The sequence below is a fragment of the Malaclemys terrapin genome, chromosome 1 (assembly GCF_027887155.1).
Source record: "Malaclemys terrapin pileata isolate rMalTer1 chromosome 1, rMalTer1.hap1, whole genome shotgun sequence".
NCBI lineage: Eukaryota > Metazoa > Chordata > Testudines > Emydidae > Malaclemys > Malaclemys terrapin.
This window is the reverse complement of record NC_071505.1, coordinates 132,175,018-132,194,175: the sequence shown is the minus strand read 5'-3', so window position 1 is coordinate 132,194,175 and position 19,158 is coordinate 132,175,018. Positions and strand designations below refer to the sequence as shown.

The 19,158-nt window shown below is 43.9% G+C and overlaps 1 protein-coding gene and 1 long non-coding RNA gene across 2 annotated transcripts in view; both read left to right on the top strand.

The window, feature by feature from the left end:
• The first annotated feature begins 291 nt into the window (after nt 1-291).
• On the top strand, nt 292-2,321 carry LOC128842857 (potassium voltage-gated channel subfamily A member 5-like). Its single transcript, XM_054039103.1, has one exon. The coding sequence runs from the start codon at nt 373-375 to the stop codon at nt 2,242-2,244; it is 1,872 nt and encodes a 623-aa protein (XP_053895078.1). The 5' UTR covers nt 292-372; the 3' UTR covers nt 2,245-2,321.
• Nucleotides 2,322-2,400: 79 nt separating this feature from the next.
• The window catches only part of LOC128842861 (uncharacterized), a 30,577-nt gene continuing 13,819 nt past the window's right edge, over nt 2,401-19,158 (top strand). Inside the window, exon 1 of the long non-coding RNA XR_008446136.1 lies at nt 2,401-3,703. This is a non-coding gene — a long non-coding RNA (uncharacterized LOC128842861). The remainder of the gene's footprint in view (nt 3,704-19,158) is intronic.

Sequence of the window (19,158 nt, the reverse complement as noted above, 5' to 3'; positions counted from 1 at the left end):
GGCACGGGAACATCCCCTTGTCCCCCGGGGGCCGCCGCCGCGAGGGGCAGGGCTGGGCGAGGGGCAGGGCGGCTGGCCGGGGCGGGCTGTGTTTGTCAGGCAGGGATGCTGTAGCCTGGTAACCGGGGAGGCTGCTGGTTGTTTGCATTGGGGGGCGCGGGGAAGAAGGGATCCTCTTTGACGTCAAGCCTAATGCTCGCTCGTTCATATCCGGGTCCCCGCGCGGTTCCCTGGGGCTCGGCTGGGCTGCCTTTCGCGGCGCACTAGCGCTCCGGAGGCGGCGGCCGGGGGCAGCCCGGAGGTGGCCGGCTCGGAGGGAGGGGAGCGCAGCATGCCCGCCGCCTGCCCCACGCCACCCTCCCGCCGCTGCCCATGGAGATCGCGCTGGTGACTTTGGAGAACGGAGGCGCCACGGCCATCGGGGGAGGGGGCGAGGATGCTGGAGGCGGCCGGGCGCGGCGGCGGGGCGACCTGCACCACATCCCCAACTCCGCCGCCGCCCCTGCTTGGCTGAACGACTGCAGCGGCGCCCCGGAGCAGGAGCAGCCCCGGGCGGGCAGCGGCGGCTGCAGAAGCAGGAGCAACAGCACCGGCAGCACCAGCCGGAGGGTGCCCGCTCCCCGGGGCGCCTCGCCGCCGCCTGCTCCTCCCCAGCCGCCGCGCCCCTACCCGGGAGGGGGCGAAGAGGAGGCGATGGTACTGCCGGAGGAAGGCGGGCACCGCTTGGGCATGGCCATGGCCGCGGCGGCCGAGGAGGAGGAGGAGAACCAGCGCGCCCTGCACCACCAGCGGGTGCTGATCAACATCTCCGGGCTGCGCTTCGAGACGCAGCTGGGCACCCTCAACCAGTTCCCGGACACGCTGCTGGGCGACCCGGACAAGCGCATGCGGTACTTCGACCCGCTGCGCAACGAGTACTTCTTCGATCGGAATCGGCCCAGCTTCGACGGGATCCTCTACTTCTACCAGTCCGGGGGCAAGCTGCGCCGGCCGGTCAACGTCTCCATCGACGTCTTCGCCGACGAGATCCGCTTCTACCAGCTGGGCGAGGAGGCCATGGAGCGGTTCCGGGAGGACGAGGGCTTCATCAAGGAGGAGGAGAAGCCCCTGCCCCGCAACGAGTTCCAGCGCCAGGTGTGGCTCATCTTCGAGTACCCGGAGAGCTCCAGCTCCGCCCGGGGCATCGCCATCGTCTCGGTGCTGGTGATCCTCATCTCCATCATCACCTTCTGCCTGGAGACCCTGCCCGAGTTCCGGGACGAGAGGGAGCTGCAGGCCCCTCTGCCCCCGCACGGGGCAGCCCTGAACGGCACCGCCGGGGAGGCCCCCCCGATGCAGCCCCCCAGCAGCCTGTCCGACCCCTTCTTCATCATCGAGACCACCTGCGTGATTTGGTTCACCTTCGAGCTGCTGGTGCGCTTCTTCGCCTGCCCCAGCAAGCCCGAGTTCTCCAGGAACATCATGAACATCATCGACATCGTGGCCATCATCCCTTACTTCATCACCCTGGGCACCGAGCTGGCTCAGGAGCAACAGGAGCCCGGGACCCCCAGCACCGCCAGCAACAACAACGGGGGCCAGCAGCAAGCCATGTCCCTGGCCATCCTCAGGGTCATCCGCCTGGTCAGGGTCTTCAGGATCTTCAAGCTCTCCAGACACTCCAAGGGGCTGCAGATCCTGGGGCAGACTTTGAAAGCCAGCATGCGGGAGCTGGGGCTCCTCATCTTCTTCCTTTTCATCGGGGTGATCCTCTTCTCCAGCGCCGTGTACTTTGCCGAGGCGGACGACCCAGACTCCCATTTCTCCAGCATCCCCGACGCTTTCTGGTGGGCAGTGGTGACCATGACGACGGTGGGCTATGGGGATATGAGGCCTGTCACCGTAGGGGGCAAGATCGTGGGCTCCTTGTGTGCTATCGCTGGCGTGCTGACCATAGCCCTGCCTGTACCTGTCATCGTGTCCAACTTCAACTACTTCTACCACCGAGGAACTGACAACGAAGAGCAGGCTATTCTCAAGGAGGAGCCCAGCAGCGCTCAGGGCAGCTCAGCTGGGGGGGAGCTGAAGAGAAGTCACAGTAAAAACTCTCTGAACAAATCTGTTGTGCACTTGGAAAACAGTGAGGGGATCAACAATGGCCCTGGATCCTTAGAGAAAACCAATATCAAAGCTAAAAGCAATCTAGATCTTAGAAAATCCCTCTATGCACTCTGTCTGGACACCAATAGGGAAACAGATCTGTAAGAAAGGGAATGAATTTGGGTTCTGAGGTACAGCAGGATTTGTTGATGTTGGAAATTATATATATATGTATATATATATAATTTTTTGTATCACTTAGACAGTATTTTAAGTCAGCCTATATTTTATAATTGAACAGATCTCCAGGAGTACGTTTTTATGTTCTTTTTTCCACGACACAAAGGGTCACCTATTTTTAAAATAGACTAAGAATAAGCTACACTCCATGATGCAGGAGCTGGTAAATATTGCAGTGCAAACTGGTGTTATTTGTAGACACTTACTTTAGCAAACTGTGATTTTAAAGGGGTCATTTGTAACTAATTCACTTGCTCAAAGTTTAGTATTAAAAGATTGGGAGGGGGGTTGTGTATGGAGGATGAATGGATATTTTTTGTACTGTAGTTTCAAACTGAAATTATTCCAATATATTTTATATATGTGTAATTGTATTTAAGAATGAATGGGGTATTTATTTTCCTGTGAAACATGACTTCATTAAAGCACTAGAAACATTAGCTAAGAAACACTTTCAGATTTCTCCCTTGTGATCAGTACAGATCTGGTTATCTAGTATGTGAAGTGAATTTGGTGCTTTTAACCCTATAGCAGAAAACTTTTGTTTTGTTGTTGAGAAAATGTTAGGTTTTTTGTGAGCCTTAAATTATTAAATATTGTAGATATATTTCTTTATAAGTACTTTTATTAACAATCTTACTGTTTCAGAATTTCTAATAATTCAGCCCTGTGCTTTATATCCCAGAAAAACATTGTGCAGCTTTTTGTTTGTTTGTTTGTTTTTCTACCGCTGGTATAATTTTGAGATTTTTTTATAGGCTATTGTCTGCTGTTACTAGTTTTTATCCAAGTGCACAACAGATCAAAAACAGTGGGAGCTGGAGGAAACAACTTGAAAGCTAATCATGTGTGCAGTATCTGCAAAGCTTTTTTGATTTGCACTCCAGATTTCTTTAGCACACGAATCAGTCACATTGCGTACCCAGGCCATTCGTATAAATGGCTCGCTGTTTTTAATGATCATATTTCAAAAACGGATGGCACTTAGAGTCTGACATGGCACAGAGTGCTACTTAAGTAACCATCATGTGGCTTATGTCTTGGACTGAGGAGGAAAGAATCATCTTTCATCAAAATGTTTTCTTTTTCTGTTATTTCAAAGCAAAAGCGTCACAATGTTATGGATTTTACAATTTCAATCTTCCTGAATGACAATGACAGAGCGTCTTCATTTTGATGACATGGCACTGTGCAGCTACCTTAGTGAACACTGAAATGAAGTTGATTCGTTACTTCAAATGAAAGCGCTACATTATCATTTCTGTTGCAAAGAACTTACTATTTTTTTGCATACTTCTGTTGCACTACTGAAGGATGTTTCATGCCTTTACCATGGCAAGATTAGCAGGTCATGGAAGAGAAGTCTTGATTGTCAACGGTCAAGGTTTGTTTTTATCAAATTTTCAATGCACTTAATAGTTATTTAAGACAAGAATATATTTTATGCAAGATAGTAAACTGTATGCACTGAGGTTAATGTAAATCAACCTTGCAAAAATTTCCTTTAATGCTCCATAGTCCATGCACAATATCTACCCAACCATCCTTTACCATGATTGATGCTAATGAAAAAAAGTGATATTTTCCCCTCCTGTTCCAAAAAATATGATTCATGCCAGGTGAGCAGGCAAGTAGAATCTTTTCAAGATGGCGTAAAGAAATATCACATAAGGCCCAACTCAAAGCCAGGGACAATTTGCCTGAGAAAGGAGTGCAGGATTCTTCCCGTTGGCATTAGATCTTTGTCTTTTAGATTGGATGTGATGCTGTAGTCTGTTTAGAAATCATTCACAACAGAAGTTACAAATAAAGGGCCCGATTCTGACGCATTCCTGATATAGGCAAACTTTTTTTTTTCAGTGGGAGTTCTGCCTCCATGAGAAGTGCAGCCTATAGTGAGGTTGAGCAAAAATGTTAAAAAAAAAGTAGGTGTCACAGTCTGCCTACTGCAGCTCTTAAAGTCTTGATCCTCTAAGGCCTTATCGGAGTTGCCTTTATGGGCGAATAGTCCCATTGACTTCAGTTAGTCCCTTTTTGAGATACCTGAGTGGGGCTTGCAGGATCAGGCCTTGACTATGTCTCCCTATCACTGTTACCCTAGTTCTCCCTCCCTCATGTTCTCCATTGTTTGTTCTCCCACTTGGGTCTTGTATTCAGGTTAGGCTGTAAACTCTTTAGGGGAGGGACCTGAATGTTTCTACAGTGCCTGGCATACCAGTGGAGTCCTGATCCTGTTTAGGTTCTCTGGGCACTAATGTAATAAAAATAATACACACTAACTGCAGTCTATGGAGTAGCACTGTTGTAAAATTGGTTCAGGTGAGAGCAGAATCAGACCCAGTGAGTTTGGGGAGGTAGCATAGAACTTAATCCTGCAAGGTGCAAAGTGTCCTTAAAGTCCAGTTACATCAATTGGCCAAATTCTGCCTTCGATTATGCAGGATGGTCACTGGTGTAATTGAGGGGAGCATTTGTCCGGTATGAGTTGTGGGTGCTCAGCATCCATCAAGATCAGGCCCTAGGAAAGCAAAGGAGTCTGCTTCCGCACAATGCCATTTACAAGCCCATCAGATCATTCTTCATCCTTCAGGTTGAACACTCACATGGACTGTCTGATGCTTTCTTTTGGTGTTGGACTGTCTCACATGATGCATTTTCCCCAATAAAAGGAAAGAGTGGTCAAATACAAGGGGAACCAATTATTCTTCAGATATGATTGAAAATATATGTTTGGCTTGGCTTTTTAAACTGTCAATCACACATTTAGATTTGATGGCTTTTTAAGAATAAGAGATTGCTGGAGACTTACTAGGTAGAAAGAGATAGCGCCTGTAAGGTGCTGAGGATTTGGATTCAAGAAGTGCTTAGGCCTTGGTTCATCAACGCACTTAAGCATGTGCTTAAGTCCCATTGCCTTCAGTAACTACTCGAGTGCTTAAAGCTAAGCATGTGCCTAAATGGGGACTTAGAGCCCTTAGTTCCCATTGACTTCAAGGGCAGGAATTGAGAGCCTTGGTCATTTTCAGAAGGTGCTTCACAGGTTGCAAGACTGGGCCTTAAGTGCTGTGTGGTACACCAGGATCGGAACTCAGCTTTCCACTTGTCCTATCATATTCCACTATTCTTATTATAAATGAGTACCTGCAGCCCTTACTCCTGAGAGTAGTCCTTCCTCACTCAAACAGTCTTATTAAAGTCAACAGCACTAACCACTCTAGTAGGGACTATCTGCGTGAATAAGAGTTGCAAGTTTGTGCCCTGACTGAGAATATCTATAAATAAATTTCCAGTACAGAGGGCCTGCTTCTGCTCCCATTGACTTCACTGGCAAAGCTCTCATTGCTTTCAGTGGGAGCAGGCTCTGGCATTGATCACTCCTACGTGCAGTGCTGAAGAGGTATAACAATGAGGAGGAACAAATTGTTACCCAATTTACTGCTGCAAAAGAAAATGGGAGGAGGGGAAAGAGAAGAAAACTATGAGTGAAATTTGGAGAGAGTTAATGCTGCTTTCACCCATTCTCCATTCATTTCAGGAAGAAAATCTGCACCAGACCATTACTGATTTTATGTTAGCTGACCTGGAAATTAAAAATTAAAAACAAACTTAAAAACCTCTTTAGTCCAATACAAGGCACAAAATGTAAGAGTTTAGTAAAAAAAGAAATCAATCAACGTTTGAAAATAATAGTAGTTATTGGTTAGGCCTTATGGGCAATGTACTGCATCAAGTGACCTTCTTCGGTCACTGAAACATATGTAACGGTTATTAATGACTTGTCATTTTGGGCAGAATGCTACAATGTATTGAAAAGCACTAGCCTTCCATTTCTGGTATGCTGGCTTGAATCATACCTTGGGTCACCAGTGACATGAGTTTGGTTTGCTCAGCCTGGTCACTAGTGGACATTCGTGCACATCATAGCCTGTCATTCTACAAATGATAATACAATAACTAACAATTCTAGAACCCCCTTTATCTTCAAAGTGCTTTATGAACAGTGGATACTGGGTTCCTCTGCCATAGAGAAAGGTATAAACAGAAAACACCAACTGAAAATGTCTGCGGAGAAAGGGAGCTGTGTTTTCAATACAGCTTCTCTTCTAGTGCTGCACATGTGTCACTGGGCAGTGCCTGACCTGATATATAAAATAGGGATCCCTAGACCAAAGACTGAGCGGCTCACTCTCCATGTTCTTTTCTGCTCTCCTGCACTCACACCCAGCAGTGGCAGCCTGGCTGGCTGGGGGGCAGTGCAACCATTGGCTCTGAGCCAGCATCTGTGCTCAGTGACCTAGCTAGCCATCATTGGACAGGTCACTGAGCACGCCGAATACACGGGACAGTTAATGCTGCTTCCAGCAGCATTAACAAATCCTCCTTCTGTATGATTTTTGGGCTGCGTACAAGGAATATGTTACTTAGAGTGGGTGTTCCCTGGCTTCTCTCGCAGGCTGCTCCCTATATACCTGTGTGATTCAAAGGCTATGGAGTATGGATCTTTAAGGAGCTATTCAGGATGTTGGTTTTACAACTCACCCGAAAGATGGATTTTGTATATGGTTTTGCACACTTGGTAATTTGTGCTCTAGAAACTAACTGTAATAATAGGATTGATTCATGTCAGAATTGAGGTGTATTGGGGGAAAATGTGATATAAAGCTTTAATAGCATCTGCTTGCTCCAGGTGTTACTTTAGTCACATTTTCTGTCCATTATTTTCATGAGCACCAGCCTCCCCACTTTACTTAACAGAGCTATGTTTTTTTTTTAAATTAAAAGAAGGAACATATTGTATTATAGTCTCCAAATCACCAAAATCACTGGGCAAAATCATTCTGTCAAGGAATGTTTAACACTGTCACATATAATAATAATTTTATTAGTATGATTAGTAGTACCTGTCTTTGTTGCCCTCTTGATACACACACATTAGCCTCTCCTTGGTCTTTCACTCGTTCTCCTCCTTCCCCTACTGTTCTTGCCTTAGCCCAATCATTCACTTACTATGCAGCATAATGCTTGCTACATTACTTCGGTGGATTTGCCCATGATAGTAAACACTATGCTCACTCTAGCAAGTATTGGCAGGATCAGTCCATGTCAGGGAATCTATCTATATCTTGTACTGTAAAACCTCTTATAAAACTCTGCTGCTGTATAAATAACATTATCAATAATAAGCAGAGGTAATTACAATTTTTATAGGAATAGAATACTACAAAAAGTAATATGAATAATACTATGGCCAAATAATTAATTCATTGCAATTCTAAGTTACAAAGATTAAAAATGGTTGAAATAAAAAATGGCATTTATATAGAATTAGTGTTATCCATCGGAATGCAACTCCTTCTCACTCCTATAATCTAGTGGATTTACTTGGTGTTCTGTGGTTTCTATGTATGTATATTGTACCTGTTCATGTTTATCATGGATGCAGTAAAAATAAAAGCCCCCAAATAATGGGCCAGATTCACAGCTGGTATAAATTAGCTGAAGACTGTTGACTGAAGACTGAAGACAATGGGGCTGCACTGATTTAGACCAGCTGAGGCTCTGACCCCGTACTAACAATTCCTGATTTTCAGCAGCTTTTTGCACACAGAAACATAATTTTATCAAATTCCCCACTGTCATAAAGGCATAGGACTTGATTCTTCATTCATACCAGATTTGCATTGCACTTACTTCAGTGGAGTTACTCCCGGATTACACCAGTATAAGTGAGAAGACAATCAAGTCTATATTATCAGTGTTGGGAATCTGGTTGTGCAAAAAGTTTGCCCATCTGCACTCCAGAACACATTACCAGTTGATAGCTAGTCCCATCCTTGAGGTTTATTTAAGCACTTGTTAAACACAAATGGCCACACTTTGCTCTCGTTTATGCTGCCAAAATCCGAAGTATCTCCACTGAAATCCACTGATCTCCCTAACACTGATTTTGCATAGACATGATACCATTAGTTTCATGTAGTTACTCCTGATTTACATCAATGTAAATGAGATCAAAATCAGGCCCATTGACTTCACTGGGATGCTGTTGCTCTGAATTTTCAGCAGTGTAAGGGCAGAATAGCGCTCCAGAAATTGCCCTATCTGGCAGTAGATTAATTATCTTCCTAGCTGACAAAAGCATTTTCTGAAGACAGTTTCTGTTTCAGTGTAAGAACTGGGGGTCTCAGTACAGATAATCCAAATGATTACGGTACAATGGATTACCCTAAAGCCAGTTTACCAAAAATGTCAAATTATCACAATAACGTCAAAGATCTTGTAACTCCTCTGCTGTATCATCTGTCAACTCAGGTTTAGAACCCCCAAGAAATTAGGTTCCAAAAGAAAGCAAGAAGGGTTGTAGCATTTGATGACATTCATAAGGGCGAAGTGAAAGACAAATTACAGCTCTGTATTTTGGCTACAGTGTGGCATGAAGACTGTCACTCGCTACCTTGCAGAAAGCAGCTGAGTAGCAGGGGCCAAATTCCGTGCTGTTTTACACCCTATGCCCAGGTGCGTTGATGTACATTTGGCTCCACTGACATTTGCATCACATGCTTCTGTCCCTTCCCATATTTTGAGCGCCTCAAACTTTAGAGCCCCAATTACTGACAGCTGCTCATCTCAAAAGGTGAGACCTTGAGCACCCTGACTGTGCCTCCCCTCACCACCCTCTCCCTTACCACCCCACTTACAGACCTAATGTGTGCCAACCTGAGAGCCCTCATCTTTACCATGCATCTTTACCTCACCTCTCTCTCAAACCTCGCCCACCTGCAACCCAGACAGTGGGAGGCAGGGAAGCCCACTATAATATTATATATTCCATATAGATGACACATACAGTATAATCTTGCTGCTCCAGCCTTCAATAACCAGTACAATGGCAAATCCTCATAATCAGGTTTGCAATTTGCTTGCACTCAGCTACAACAGGGTTGATGAGGGCATTATAAATATGATGGCTAGGTAGACAGTAGTGCAGACAATTGGGGGTCAGCAATGGTGACATTCCGGACTGTGTGTACAGTAGAATTTCATTACCTGCACTAGTTTCATTCCAGCACTTGGTAATCTTCAGACCTCACAAATCCGCACCAAGGTTCTCTTTGCCCTCCCTAAAGTTAGTAGGGATTAGTGAGATTCTACTCTACTTACCTCTCTTGGGCAAGCTCAAGGCACTTTTAAATCTCTCCCTCCTCCCTCTCCCCCTCACTGAATCTGCATATCCCTTCACATAGCTGGAAATGCATGTGATTTTTGTGGACAGCTGAAAAGAGATTTGCATGATTGAAAGAGCGTAGCCTTGTAATTTCTCTCTCTTGTTAAATGTTTTGGAAATCTGAGGGGGAGTAATTGAGGGAAGTTTTCAATGTGAACGAACTTTATGATTTTTCTTTTTGCTTTAGAAAACACTATCATTTTCAAGGCATAAAAGAGTTATTTAAAGATGAGAAAAGTTAATCTGAAAATAGATTGTTATTACACAATGAAATTGTGGAACGTTTTAATTAAAGTATCCATTAGTGCACTGGTAAGTTTCAGATTGCTTGCCAAATGACTAATTAGGAAGACAGGATCAGTCTGAAAAGAGGCCTTTAATAATAATAATAATAATAATAAATAATAACAAACAAACACCCAGCTTTTATATAGCACTTTTCATCTGTAGATCTCAAAGTATTTTGCAAAGGAGGCCAATATCATGATCCCTATTTTACAGATGGGGAAACTGAGGCACACAGTGGCAACACAACTTTGTTTAAGGCAGCATGGTTTGGAGGAACGAGCTCATGGGTGGGAGCCAGAAGGTTCTGAATTCTGACTCTGCCACTGACTCACTGTGTGACCATGGGCAAGGCACTTTGAATTTCTTTCTCAGTTTCCCCATCTTTAGTGATATTGACCCATGTACCTCTCTGGAGTGTTGTGAAGTGGAACTAGTTCACAGATCTCCATTGCTTGGAATAGGTAAAGCACCATGTAAGTGCTAATTACTATTATTAATAAATACACAAATATTAAATATTATTAGTAGCTGTGGGGTTTTTTTAGCTTATGCTGCTGATTTTATATATATTGAATACAGAATGAACTTGACTGAATATTAGTATGATCTGAAGTCTGAAGATTTTGGTTTTACCTAAATTTTGGCCATCTTGTTTTGCCATTGAATTCAAACCTTGTTAATCAGGTACTGTATTGAGGGGAATGGAAAGAAATAGGATCAAGGAGATATGCAGGGGTAATGTGATAAAAGCAAGAGTGTAGGATCAAAAGTGGTTGGGTCGGAAGTGTGAGGAGAAATTGTAATGAAAGGCGGAAGCTCCATGGATTTCAATGTGGTGTTTACACTGACTAATGCCAGTGGGGATCTGTGTGGGTTCTATTCCTATTGAGGGATCTGGAAGTTTCATCTAGGAGGAGACTTGAGTTCTCTTACACATCCTGTGTCTCCCAGCAAAGCAAACGGGTGCATCTTCAACTTCAGAGGACAGAGGGGTGTAGACACACCTGCTGTGGACCGGCAGTGGAGCAGAATTCAGTGTCCATGGGGAGAAGCTGGATCCACTAGGAATAGTGGACTATGGGTCCCACATTATATTGACTCTATCAACATGACCTTATTTTATATGTCATCAGTTTCCATTGACTGGAAGGGGTTGTTGCTGTAGAGCCCAGCTTGGTTCTGGCTGTCCCCCATCCACCCAGCCATGCCATTCAACAGAGCCCCAAACTGGTTGAATTCCAGGGAAGGGCTTCTGTGACTTTAACAAAGAGGGGAGGATGCTGCTGCTTTAGCTTATGTTCTAAACTAACCTTCTTGTATCCCACCCACGCAACAACACTGTAGACTGGCTATTGGCATTTTAACCACCTGGCAGTTAAGCTGCCGATGGCCATTGTATACTAGCTGTCTTGCTGGAGCTTCACTGGACTTAGAAATGATGGGAAATCTTGCAAGTGTCAGAAGAATTCTCTTGGAACCCCAGGGATATTCTCTTTGTCAGTAATTGCTATACTGTGGCCTATAGGAAATAAACCATTACTAGAACTCTCTTGTAACTCTGGGGGAAAGTGTAAACCCCACTAGAACACCACTCCTCAGACAGGGAAGCTGACTCAGATCCAAACACAGCAGGAGGGGTTTGCCTTCACCCCTTCAAAATTCAGGCTGTTCATGCAGGTCCATTGTTATTGGAAATAACCTCAAAGAATCTATTATCATGTCTTAGTATTATGAAGTGCTTGGAGGAATGATATGAATGTTTGAAACACATGCTTGCCTCAGAAAAGAGGCTTAGATTTATGAGTGGACAGCACCGCAGTTCATGGACCAATCTCATCCCCGGTGGAAGTGGACAAAACTCCCATTGGAATTAGTAGCAGATGTGCCTATTATGGGGTGATTTTATGCCTTTTTACTGATTCCTCTGCAGTGAGAATCTGCTAAATATAGAATTAAAAATGTCAATGGACAATGAAGTATAAATTTCAGCTAGTTTAGGGGACAAATTCTGCTCTCAGGTCCACCAGTGTAAATCTGGAATAACTCCACTCAAATTAATCTTTGACCCTCCCCTGGGTCCTGCTCAGGTAGACCTGAGAATGGTCTGTTTTCACTTCATTCTTAATATACCTATTCAGCTGGGTTCTCACTTATATGGCTAGTAGGAAGAGTGGAAGTGTTGGTGCAGGGAGAGGGAGGATGCGCGGGGACCCAACGCTGCTTATTCCACACGCTTGACATGCAAAATGGCCAAATTGCACATGTTTTGTATTTCCATATTTAGTTCATACCCTGAGCAGGAGTTACAAGGAGACTAGTCCCAAAGTAATTAGATCTGGTGGGGTCCAAAATCAGGCGATGAAATCATCTAGGGTTGGTGATTGGTGCGAAATTCACATGCCACAGTATTGCACTCCTCCCCCTTCTGGGGAAGACTCCTCCAGCCAGATGCATAGTTGCTTAGCTGGCTGTTTTTAATTCCAGGATTGGGGAGTAGGCTTGGGTCTTAGTGCCTCATGTAGAATTTTTTCCTATATTCGGTAATACACCCTAATGTGCAGGAATCAGGCCTTAATAAAGGTCTCACATAAAATACATTGTTCATAAATTAAAACCGCAGAGATCTTGTTGCTAGTTTTCAAACTATATTACCATGACCGTGTCATCGCAGGGTGCAAAAAATGGTTTCTCGGTATCATTGGAACAGAGTTGTAGACATGGGCCAATATGACATACTTGAAATTTGTTTTCCTTTTCAAAAGCACTTTGTGATTTCCTTATCCCCCCCCCCCCAATCTAATGTACATCTGATGTCAGGCTTCCCATACGAGAATGGTTACAGTGAGGCTGACATTTTTAGAAATATGTGCGAATGGAAAATATCCTGGGAGAGCTGCCAATATCAGATTCTGTGAAGTTTTAGTCTCCCATGAATAGGAAACATGATACAGGTACATTTCCTGAAAAGGAGCCTAATTAATGAAGTTGTTTCACTCAGGTGTGTGTAGTTCTTGCCTTCTTTATTTAGGGAAAGAGTAGAAATGAATTCTGGCACATCTGATATAGTGAGGATACATTCAATTCCCTTTTCTTACCAAAGGATAAGCAGCCAATCTTACATTTACTTCCCAGAGGGAGAAAAATATCTGTGCTGCAAAGGACCATGGTGAAAAGAAGATTTTCCAAGGTTTAACCCTGATGGCAATGAAAAAATTGGTTAATACTGTTCTTGTTTCTAATTCACCACTGCATTACTCCAGTTTTATGCTGGTGTAATTGGAGTAAACCAGCATAAAACAGGGCTGACACAGAGGTGAATCAGGCCCGTGGCCTTTTATTATACATATTAAAACTAGAATTATAAGAATGAATGCGGATGATTAATAGTACTGGGCATGTCAACAAGTTTTATAGGCTTCCCAGTGTGCTCATTTTAATTACCTTATTAAATCAACTATCGAGTTAGCATACAGAAGCATTTTACACTGAGCAGGCCAAATTCTGCTGTCAGTTACAGAGGTGCAACCCAATTAAAGTTAATATGGTTGCACATGGGGTAAGTCAGCACAGAACTCAGTTCAAGTGATTTGTACTGGTGCATCCTGAGAACAGATTTAGGCCCACTGTATGCTAATTACCTTGTGCTATCACTGCTATAGGTAGTATTGCTGAGTAACAGTGAAAAACATCACATTGGCTTTACAGAAAACAATCAGAAGGAACCAAATTGAGCTCATGCTGATTTTTCTTTCCCGTCTTTCTTTTGCAATGTAACAAACATTAGAGGGAAGTTACAAAATACCAGTGGGAAGCAGGGGTCTGTTATAACACTGGAAAATAATAACTTTGCATTAAGATAGTTCCTTCCATCCAGTGATTCCAGAGCCTTTTACAAACATTCAGCCGGCTCCTCAGCCCATTGAAATCAACAGAGAGACTCCCACTGACTTCAGTGGGCTGTGGATCAGGCCTATTAAACTTCACAACGCCCCTAGGAGGGAGGTAAATTATATTATTACCCCCATTTTACACATTAGGAAAATGAAACACAGAAAGATCAAGGGTCAGATTTTGTCCAGTTGCCCAGCTGGGTGGGTGGCTGGGTTACAAGGAAAGTAGCCCTATCCCCATTTGCTTTTTGCACCCCTGGACAGCAGTTGCAGCCCCTTTGCTTCCTGGAGCTCCGGAATTGCTAATTTTATTTTAATTGCAGGGGCCCAAGTCCCCCTAAATGGGGTTGGGTGATGCCTCCCCACTCCGTGCACCAAGCAGCCATGTATGCTGCACCTCCAGAATTGGCATAGGAGTTGGTGTGCTTCTCCTTGGAGGAAAAACTTTTCCTAGAACTTCCCTTGGGGTAATGGAGCTCCATATTGTTCCCAATACAGGGCTTTGCCTACAGGGCACAACTGAGCCCTAAGCACCGTGACCAAGGGCACACAACATCAGGGCCAGGAATAAGATGCACATTTCCTGAGCCTCAGTCTTGTGCCTTAACTCCAAGGATTTAGGGCCAGGTTTTGGAAGGTATTTAAGTGCCTACAGGTGCAGGCAGAGGTGCCTCACAGGAGCCTTTTGAAAATCCCACTAGGTGCTTATCTGCATCTTTAGGCATCTAAATACCTTTAAAATTTTTAAAAGTCTGGCCTGCAGTCACTCTGGTCATTTGGTATGTTACAGTGCTTCATCATGCTACTCTTTTGTTGGTACAGTAGCTGTATGCAAAGGGTTAAGTGCTCCCTCATTAAGAGTCTCTTCCATCACCCCTTGGAATCACTAGAAACACTCCCATTGAATCAGGCACGAGGGCCCAGTTTCGTAACGGGACTTAGGCATTGGGTTGCTCAGTGTCCCAAGAGCCAGTGCGCTAGGTGGGGAGCTGCCTAAACTAGCCAATGGGTGATGTCTATGAGAAGGGTGTGTGCTATGCCCCACCCCCTCAGAGAGACAGGTGCCTACGTCCAGGCTGCAGGGAGGTGATGATCTCAGCTAGCTATTTACAACCAGGAACCGCTCTCCGGAGTTAGGTGGTTTAGGCGCCTCAGGAGTTTCTCACAAGAGTGGCTTAGGCAGGCAAGTATCAGGGGGTAGCCGTGTTAGTCTGTAGCTACAAAAACAACAAGGAGTCTGGTGGCACCTTAAAGACTAACAGATTTATTTGGGCATAAGCTTTTGTGGGTAAAAACCTCACAAATCTGAAGAAGTGAGGTTTTTACCCACGAAAGCTTAGGTAGGCAGTAACTACAGGCAGAGGAGGAGGCAGCGGCACCACCCGTCTTTTCTCCTCCCTTTTGCTGGGTGGGTGGGAGAAAAGACTTGAACAGGGATCATCCACCCCTCTAACTACTGAGCTATGGGGTAATCTGAGGTGGGGGCTCCCTCAATCTCTTCTGTTCTTCTTTTGTATGGCAAGAGAGGTGATGATCAATGTTCAAATAACCAAGCCCAGATTAGTGAGGTAGGTAGCTGTTGAAGCTGTTCCACTGTGGATAGATCATTACAGAGTGATTGGAGCAGGGACTAGGCACCCAGAATCTCCCACATGGGTTCCCTAACACTGGACCACAGAGTCATGCTCTCTCGCACTCTCTCTTTCACACTCCCAATGACTGTTCCACTCTGGATAAATGCTTAAAGAGTCATTGGGCCAGAGAAAGAGAGAGAGAGAATGACTTTGTAGCCCAGTGATTAGGGCACCCACCTGAGAGGGCAAAGGCATGACCACCACCTCCTCCCCTGGTTGGATTTTGAATGGGACCCTATCTTGTAGATGGCTTCTGAGCATGCCTACTGGATTGGGCCCTGCACAGGACTTAGGTAGCCAAACGACTGTCTTCCCTGATTTGTGAATTGCTCTGGAGCTTAGGTGGAAGATATTCCCCAGGTGCCTAGAGTGAGGCAGCACTGCGTGTACCTGGAGGCAGAAACTTAAGCCCTGTCAAGGCTGAATCCCCACTCTGGCACTTTGAGTGCAGAAGGTGGGGGCCCGCAAGGATTTTAAAAATTAATACTGGCCACTCCAGTTGTATTAAATTCCCAAGGTTACAGCTTTTCTCTGACCTTGGAGGGGTAGATGCTACCACCACCCAAGTACAGAACCCCTTTGAGGACCCAGGAAGATGCACTTGGGAATTCCTTCCTGTGGGGTACCCTCAAGCCCTTTCACCCCCCATCTGGGGAAGAACTGAGAAAATAAAAGAAATCAGCTGTTGCCACCAGCTAATTAAACAACATATGCACCAACCTCTTAAGACACAAAAATCCAATTCTGTTATTTAAAAAAGTAAACTTTATTAATTAAAAAAAAAGAAAGAAAATACATCTGGAAACTTGGGCATTTGCTAGATTAAAAAAAAACTACAAGGATTAAGCATCTAGAATAGCTTTTTGAGGTCCAGCTTAAAGGTTAGAAGCAAAACCAAAACACCTGGGGTTAGCACAGAGGAGTTCACAAGCCATAAAGAAATAAAAAGAGATAAACCTAATCGCTTCTTCCTAGACATTTCCTGATCTACTTAAATATCTGGGGTTTCATATGAGTAGTTTCTAGGTATGATACCAGGAATTTTTCATACCTGGCCCCAAGCTTCTTACAGCATAGTTGTTGTCCTGTTCGCTTCTCCCTGGGAGAACAACACAGACAGACAAAAGAGGAGTCTTGTTTCAATTTTAAAAAGTTCTAGCCTTCCCATTGACTCTTTCGGCCAGGTGCCAACTTATTTCCCTTTACCTATGCATAGCAGTGAGACTTTTTAACCCTTTGCAGGTAGAGCAATTAGAGAACAGCTACTAAGTGGGATTTTATAGCTACTGGCTGGCTGCGTGTCCATAAAAGGGAGCTACCCCCCTTCCTTCATTTATCACAGCCCCTAGGGAACTTTCACTGCCAAAACTTAGCCACTGAATGAGTTTATGTACCTTCGTGGTTTGGCAAGAGTTTTGTGGATCTCTATGGAGCCTAAAAGTGGGTTGTAGGTGCCTACATTTGGGGTTTAGGTACCTGCATACCTTTGTAATCTGGGCCTAACTGAAGAAGAGGTTGGTTCATATCTGGATGTTGACCATATAAACAGGCAGAAAAATCTGCCCAAGGTCTTTCTTTGTACCTTCATGCTCTGCTTAAACCTCTTGTTATATGGGTAGTAACTTTTGATAAACACTCTATTTGTTTCTGGAAAAATATCATTGCTTCCTTGATTAACTACTGTGAAAACAACACATTCACGTATGCCTCATTTATACAATCAGTTTATGCACTATATAACGGAATACATTTGGATGCAGCTGTGGTATCTAATGTGTGTACTGGGAGCCACTTACAGCCCTCAGGGATGTAAATTGTGACCCTCAAAGGTGCCTGTCTTAAAAAGAAAATATGTATTTAATGATAATTGAAAATATTCTTTTGTATAGAGACTGTGATATGTGCCAGCAATGCCCCTCTGCCATGTACATTGGCCAAACCAGACATTTTCTACGCAAAAGAATAAATGGACACAAATCTGACATCAGGAATTATAACATTAAAAAACCAGTAGGAGAACACTTCAGGCTCTCTGGTCACTCAATAACAGAGCTAAAAGTGGCAATTCTTCAACAAAAAAACCTTCAAAAACAGATTCCAGCGTGAAACTGCAGAACTGGAATTAATTTGCAAACTGGACACCATTAAATTAGGCCTGAATAAAGACTGGAAGTGGTTGGCTCATTACAAAACCTAATTTCCCCCATACTAATTTCCCCCTACTGTTACTCACACCTTCTTGTCAACTTTGAAATGGGCCACTCTCATTACCACTTCAAAAGTAATTTTTCCTCCCTTGGTATCCTACTGTTAATTGAATTGTCTCGTTAGACTGACCTCCTACTTGGTAAGGCAACTCCCATCTGTTCCTATGCTGTGTATTTATACCTGCTACTGTATTTTCCACTCCATGCATCTGATGAAGTGGGCTGTAGCCCACGAAAGCTTATGCCCAAATAAATTTGTTAGTCTCTAAGGTGTCACAAGGACTCCTCATTGTTTTTGCTGATACAGACTAACACAGCTACCCCTCTGAAACCTAAACTAATGTAGTAAGTACACAGGCTAAAAGCAAGGAATGTATACGCAAAGTACATTGTAGAATAAAAGCCCAACGTGCTGCCAAACGGGCTTATTCCCAGAGTTGATATGCCATAAAATAATTGGAGCTGGAAGTGTATTTTGGTCATTGCCATATGATGTACGCATCCAGAGAATCCGCCTATGAATTTAATGTCACAGCTTGGGCACTATGGTGGTGAGTGCTATCAGAAAAAATCTTAAAAGGGAGCTATCTATCTAGCTAGCTAGATGTGCAGTATGGACTCAATGTGTAACTTTACTATACCCATTTAGAGTGTGCTATCAGCATATCACAATAACTTTCATGGTATAGATAAAAATTAGGCATTGGGGATAACATTTTCAAAAGCACCTATGTGCCTTAAGAGCCTAAGGCCTTATGTACATGGGAACACTTAGGAGAGTTAATCTGAATTAACCAAAAATGTGAATTTTAACCAGATTAGTTAAACTGGATTAAACACCTATGTGGATGCTCTCATTTGGAATAAAAATGGATTTAATTCAGTTTAGTTTAATTTGCTTTGGAAGTGGATTAAACTAAACCTAATTAAGGCCACTTTTTTCCAATTGACAGTGTTCACGTGGGGCTAAATCTGGTTTAACTAATCTGGTATAATTATATTGGAATTGAAATGCCTGTAAATTTCCTCATGTAGACAAGTGCTAAAGCCCAGATCTTCAAAGACATTTAGGCACCTAATACCTTGTCTACATTTGAAAGTTGCACTACTTTAACTATACTGTATAGTCAAAGCGATACATCTCACCTGGTGTTATATCAGTATAAAGGTGCTTTAAACTGGTATAGCTATTTCTGTACAAGAAAGGGAATAAACTATACCAGTATAAATGTCACCTTTATACTAGTATAACTATGCCTCCAGTAGGGGTTGTACCCGTATAACTCTAATGGTACAAAACCCCAGACCCCTATGAAATAGTTATACTGGTACAACTTTCAAGTGTAGACCAAGCCTTATACCGTTTGAAACCAATGGCAGTTAGGCACCTAAATACCTTTTGAGGATCTGGGACTAAATCCCATTTTCAAAAGTCACATAGATGCTTAGGAAAGTCACTGAAAGCCAGTGGTACTCAGGACTTGTCTACATGTGGGGTAATGTGCTCTACAGGGATGTGATTTCTAAAGTGCACTAATGTCTTGTGCATTAATTGGTCCATGTAGACCCTGCTAGTGTGAACTAATGGTTCCCTA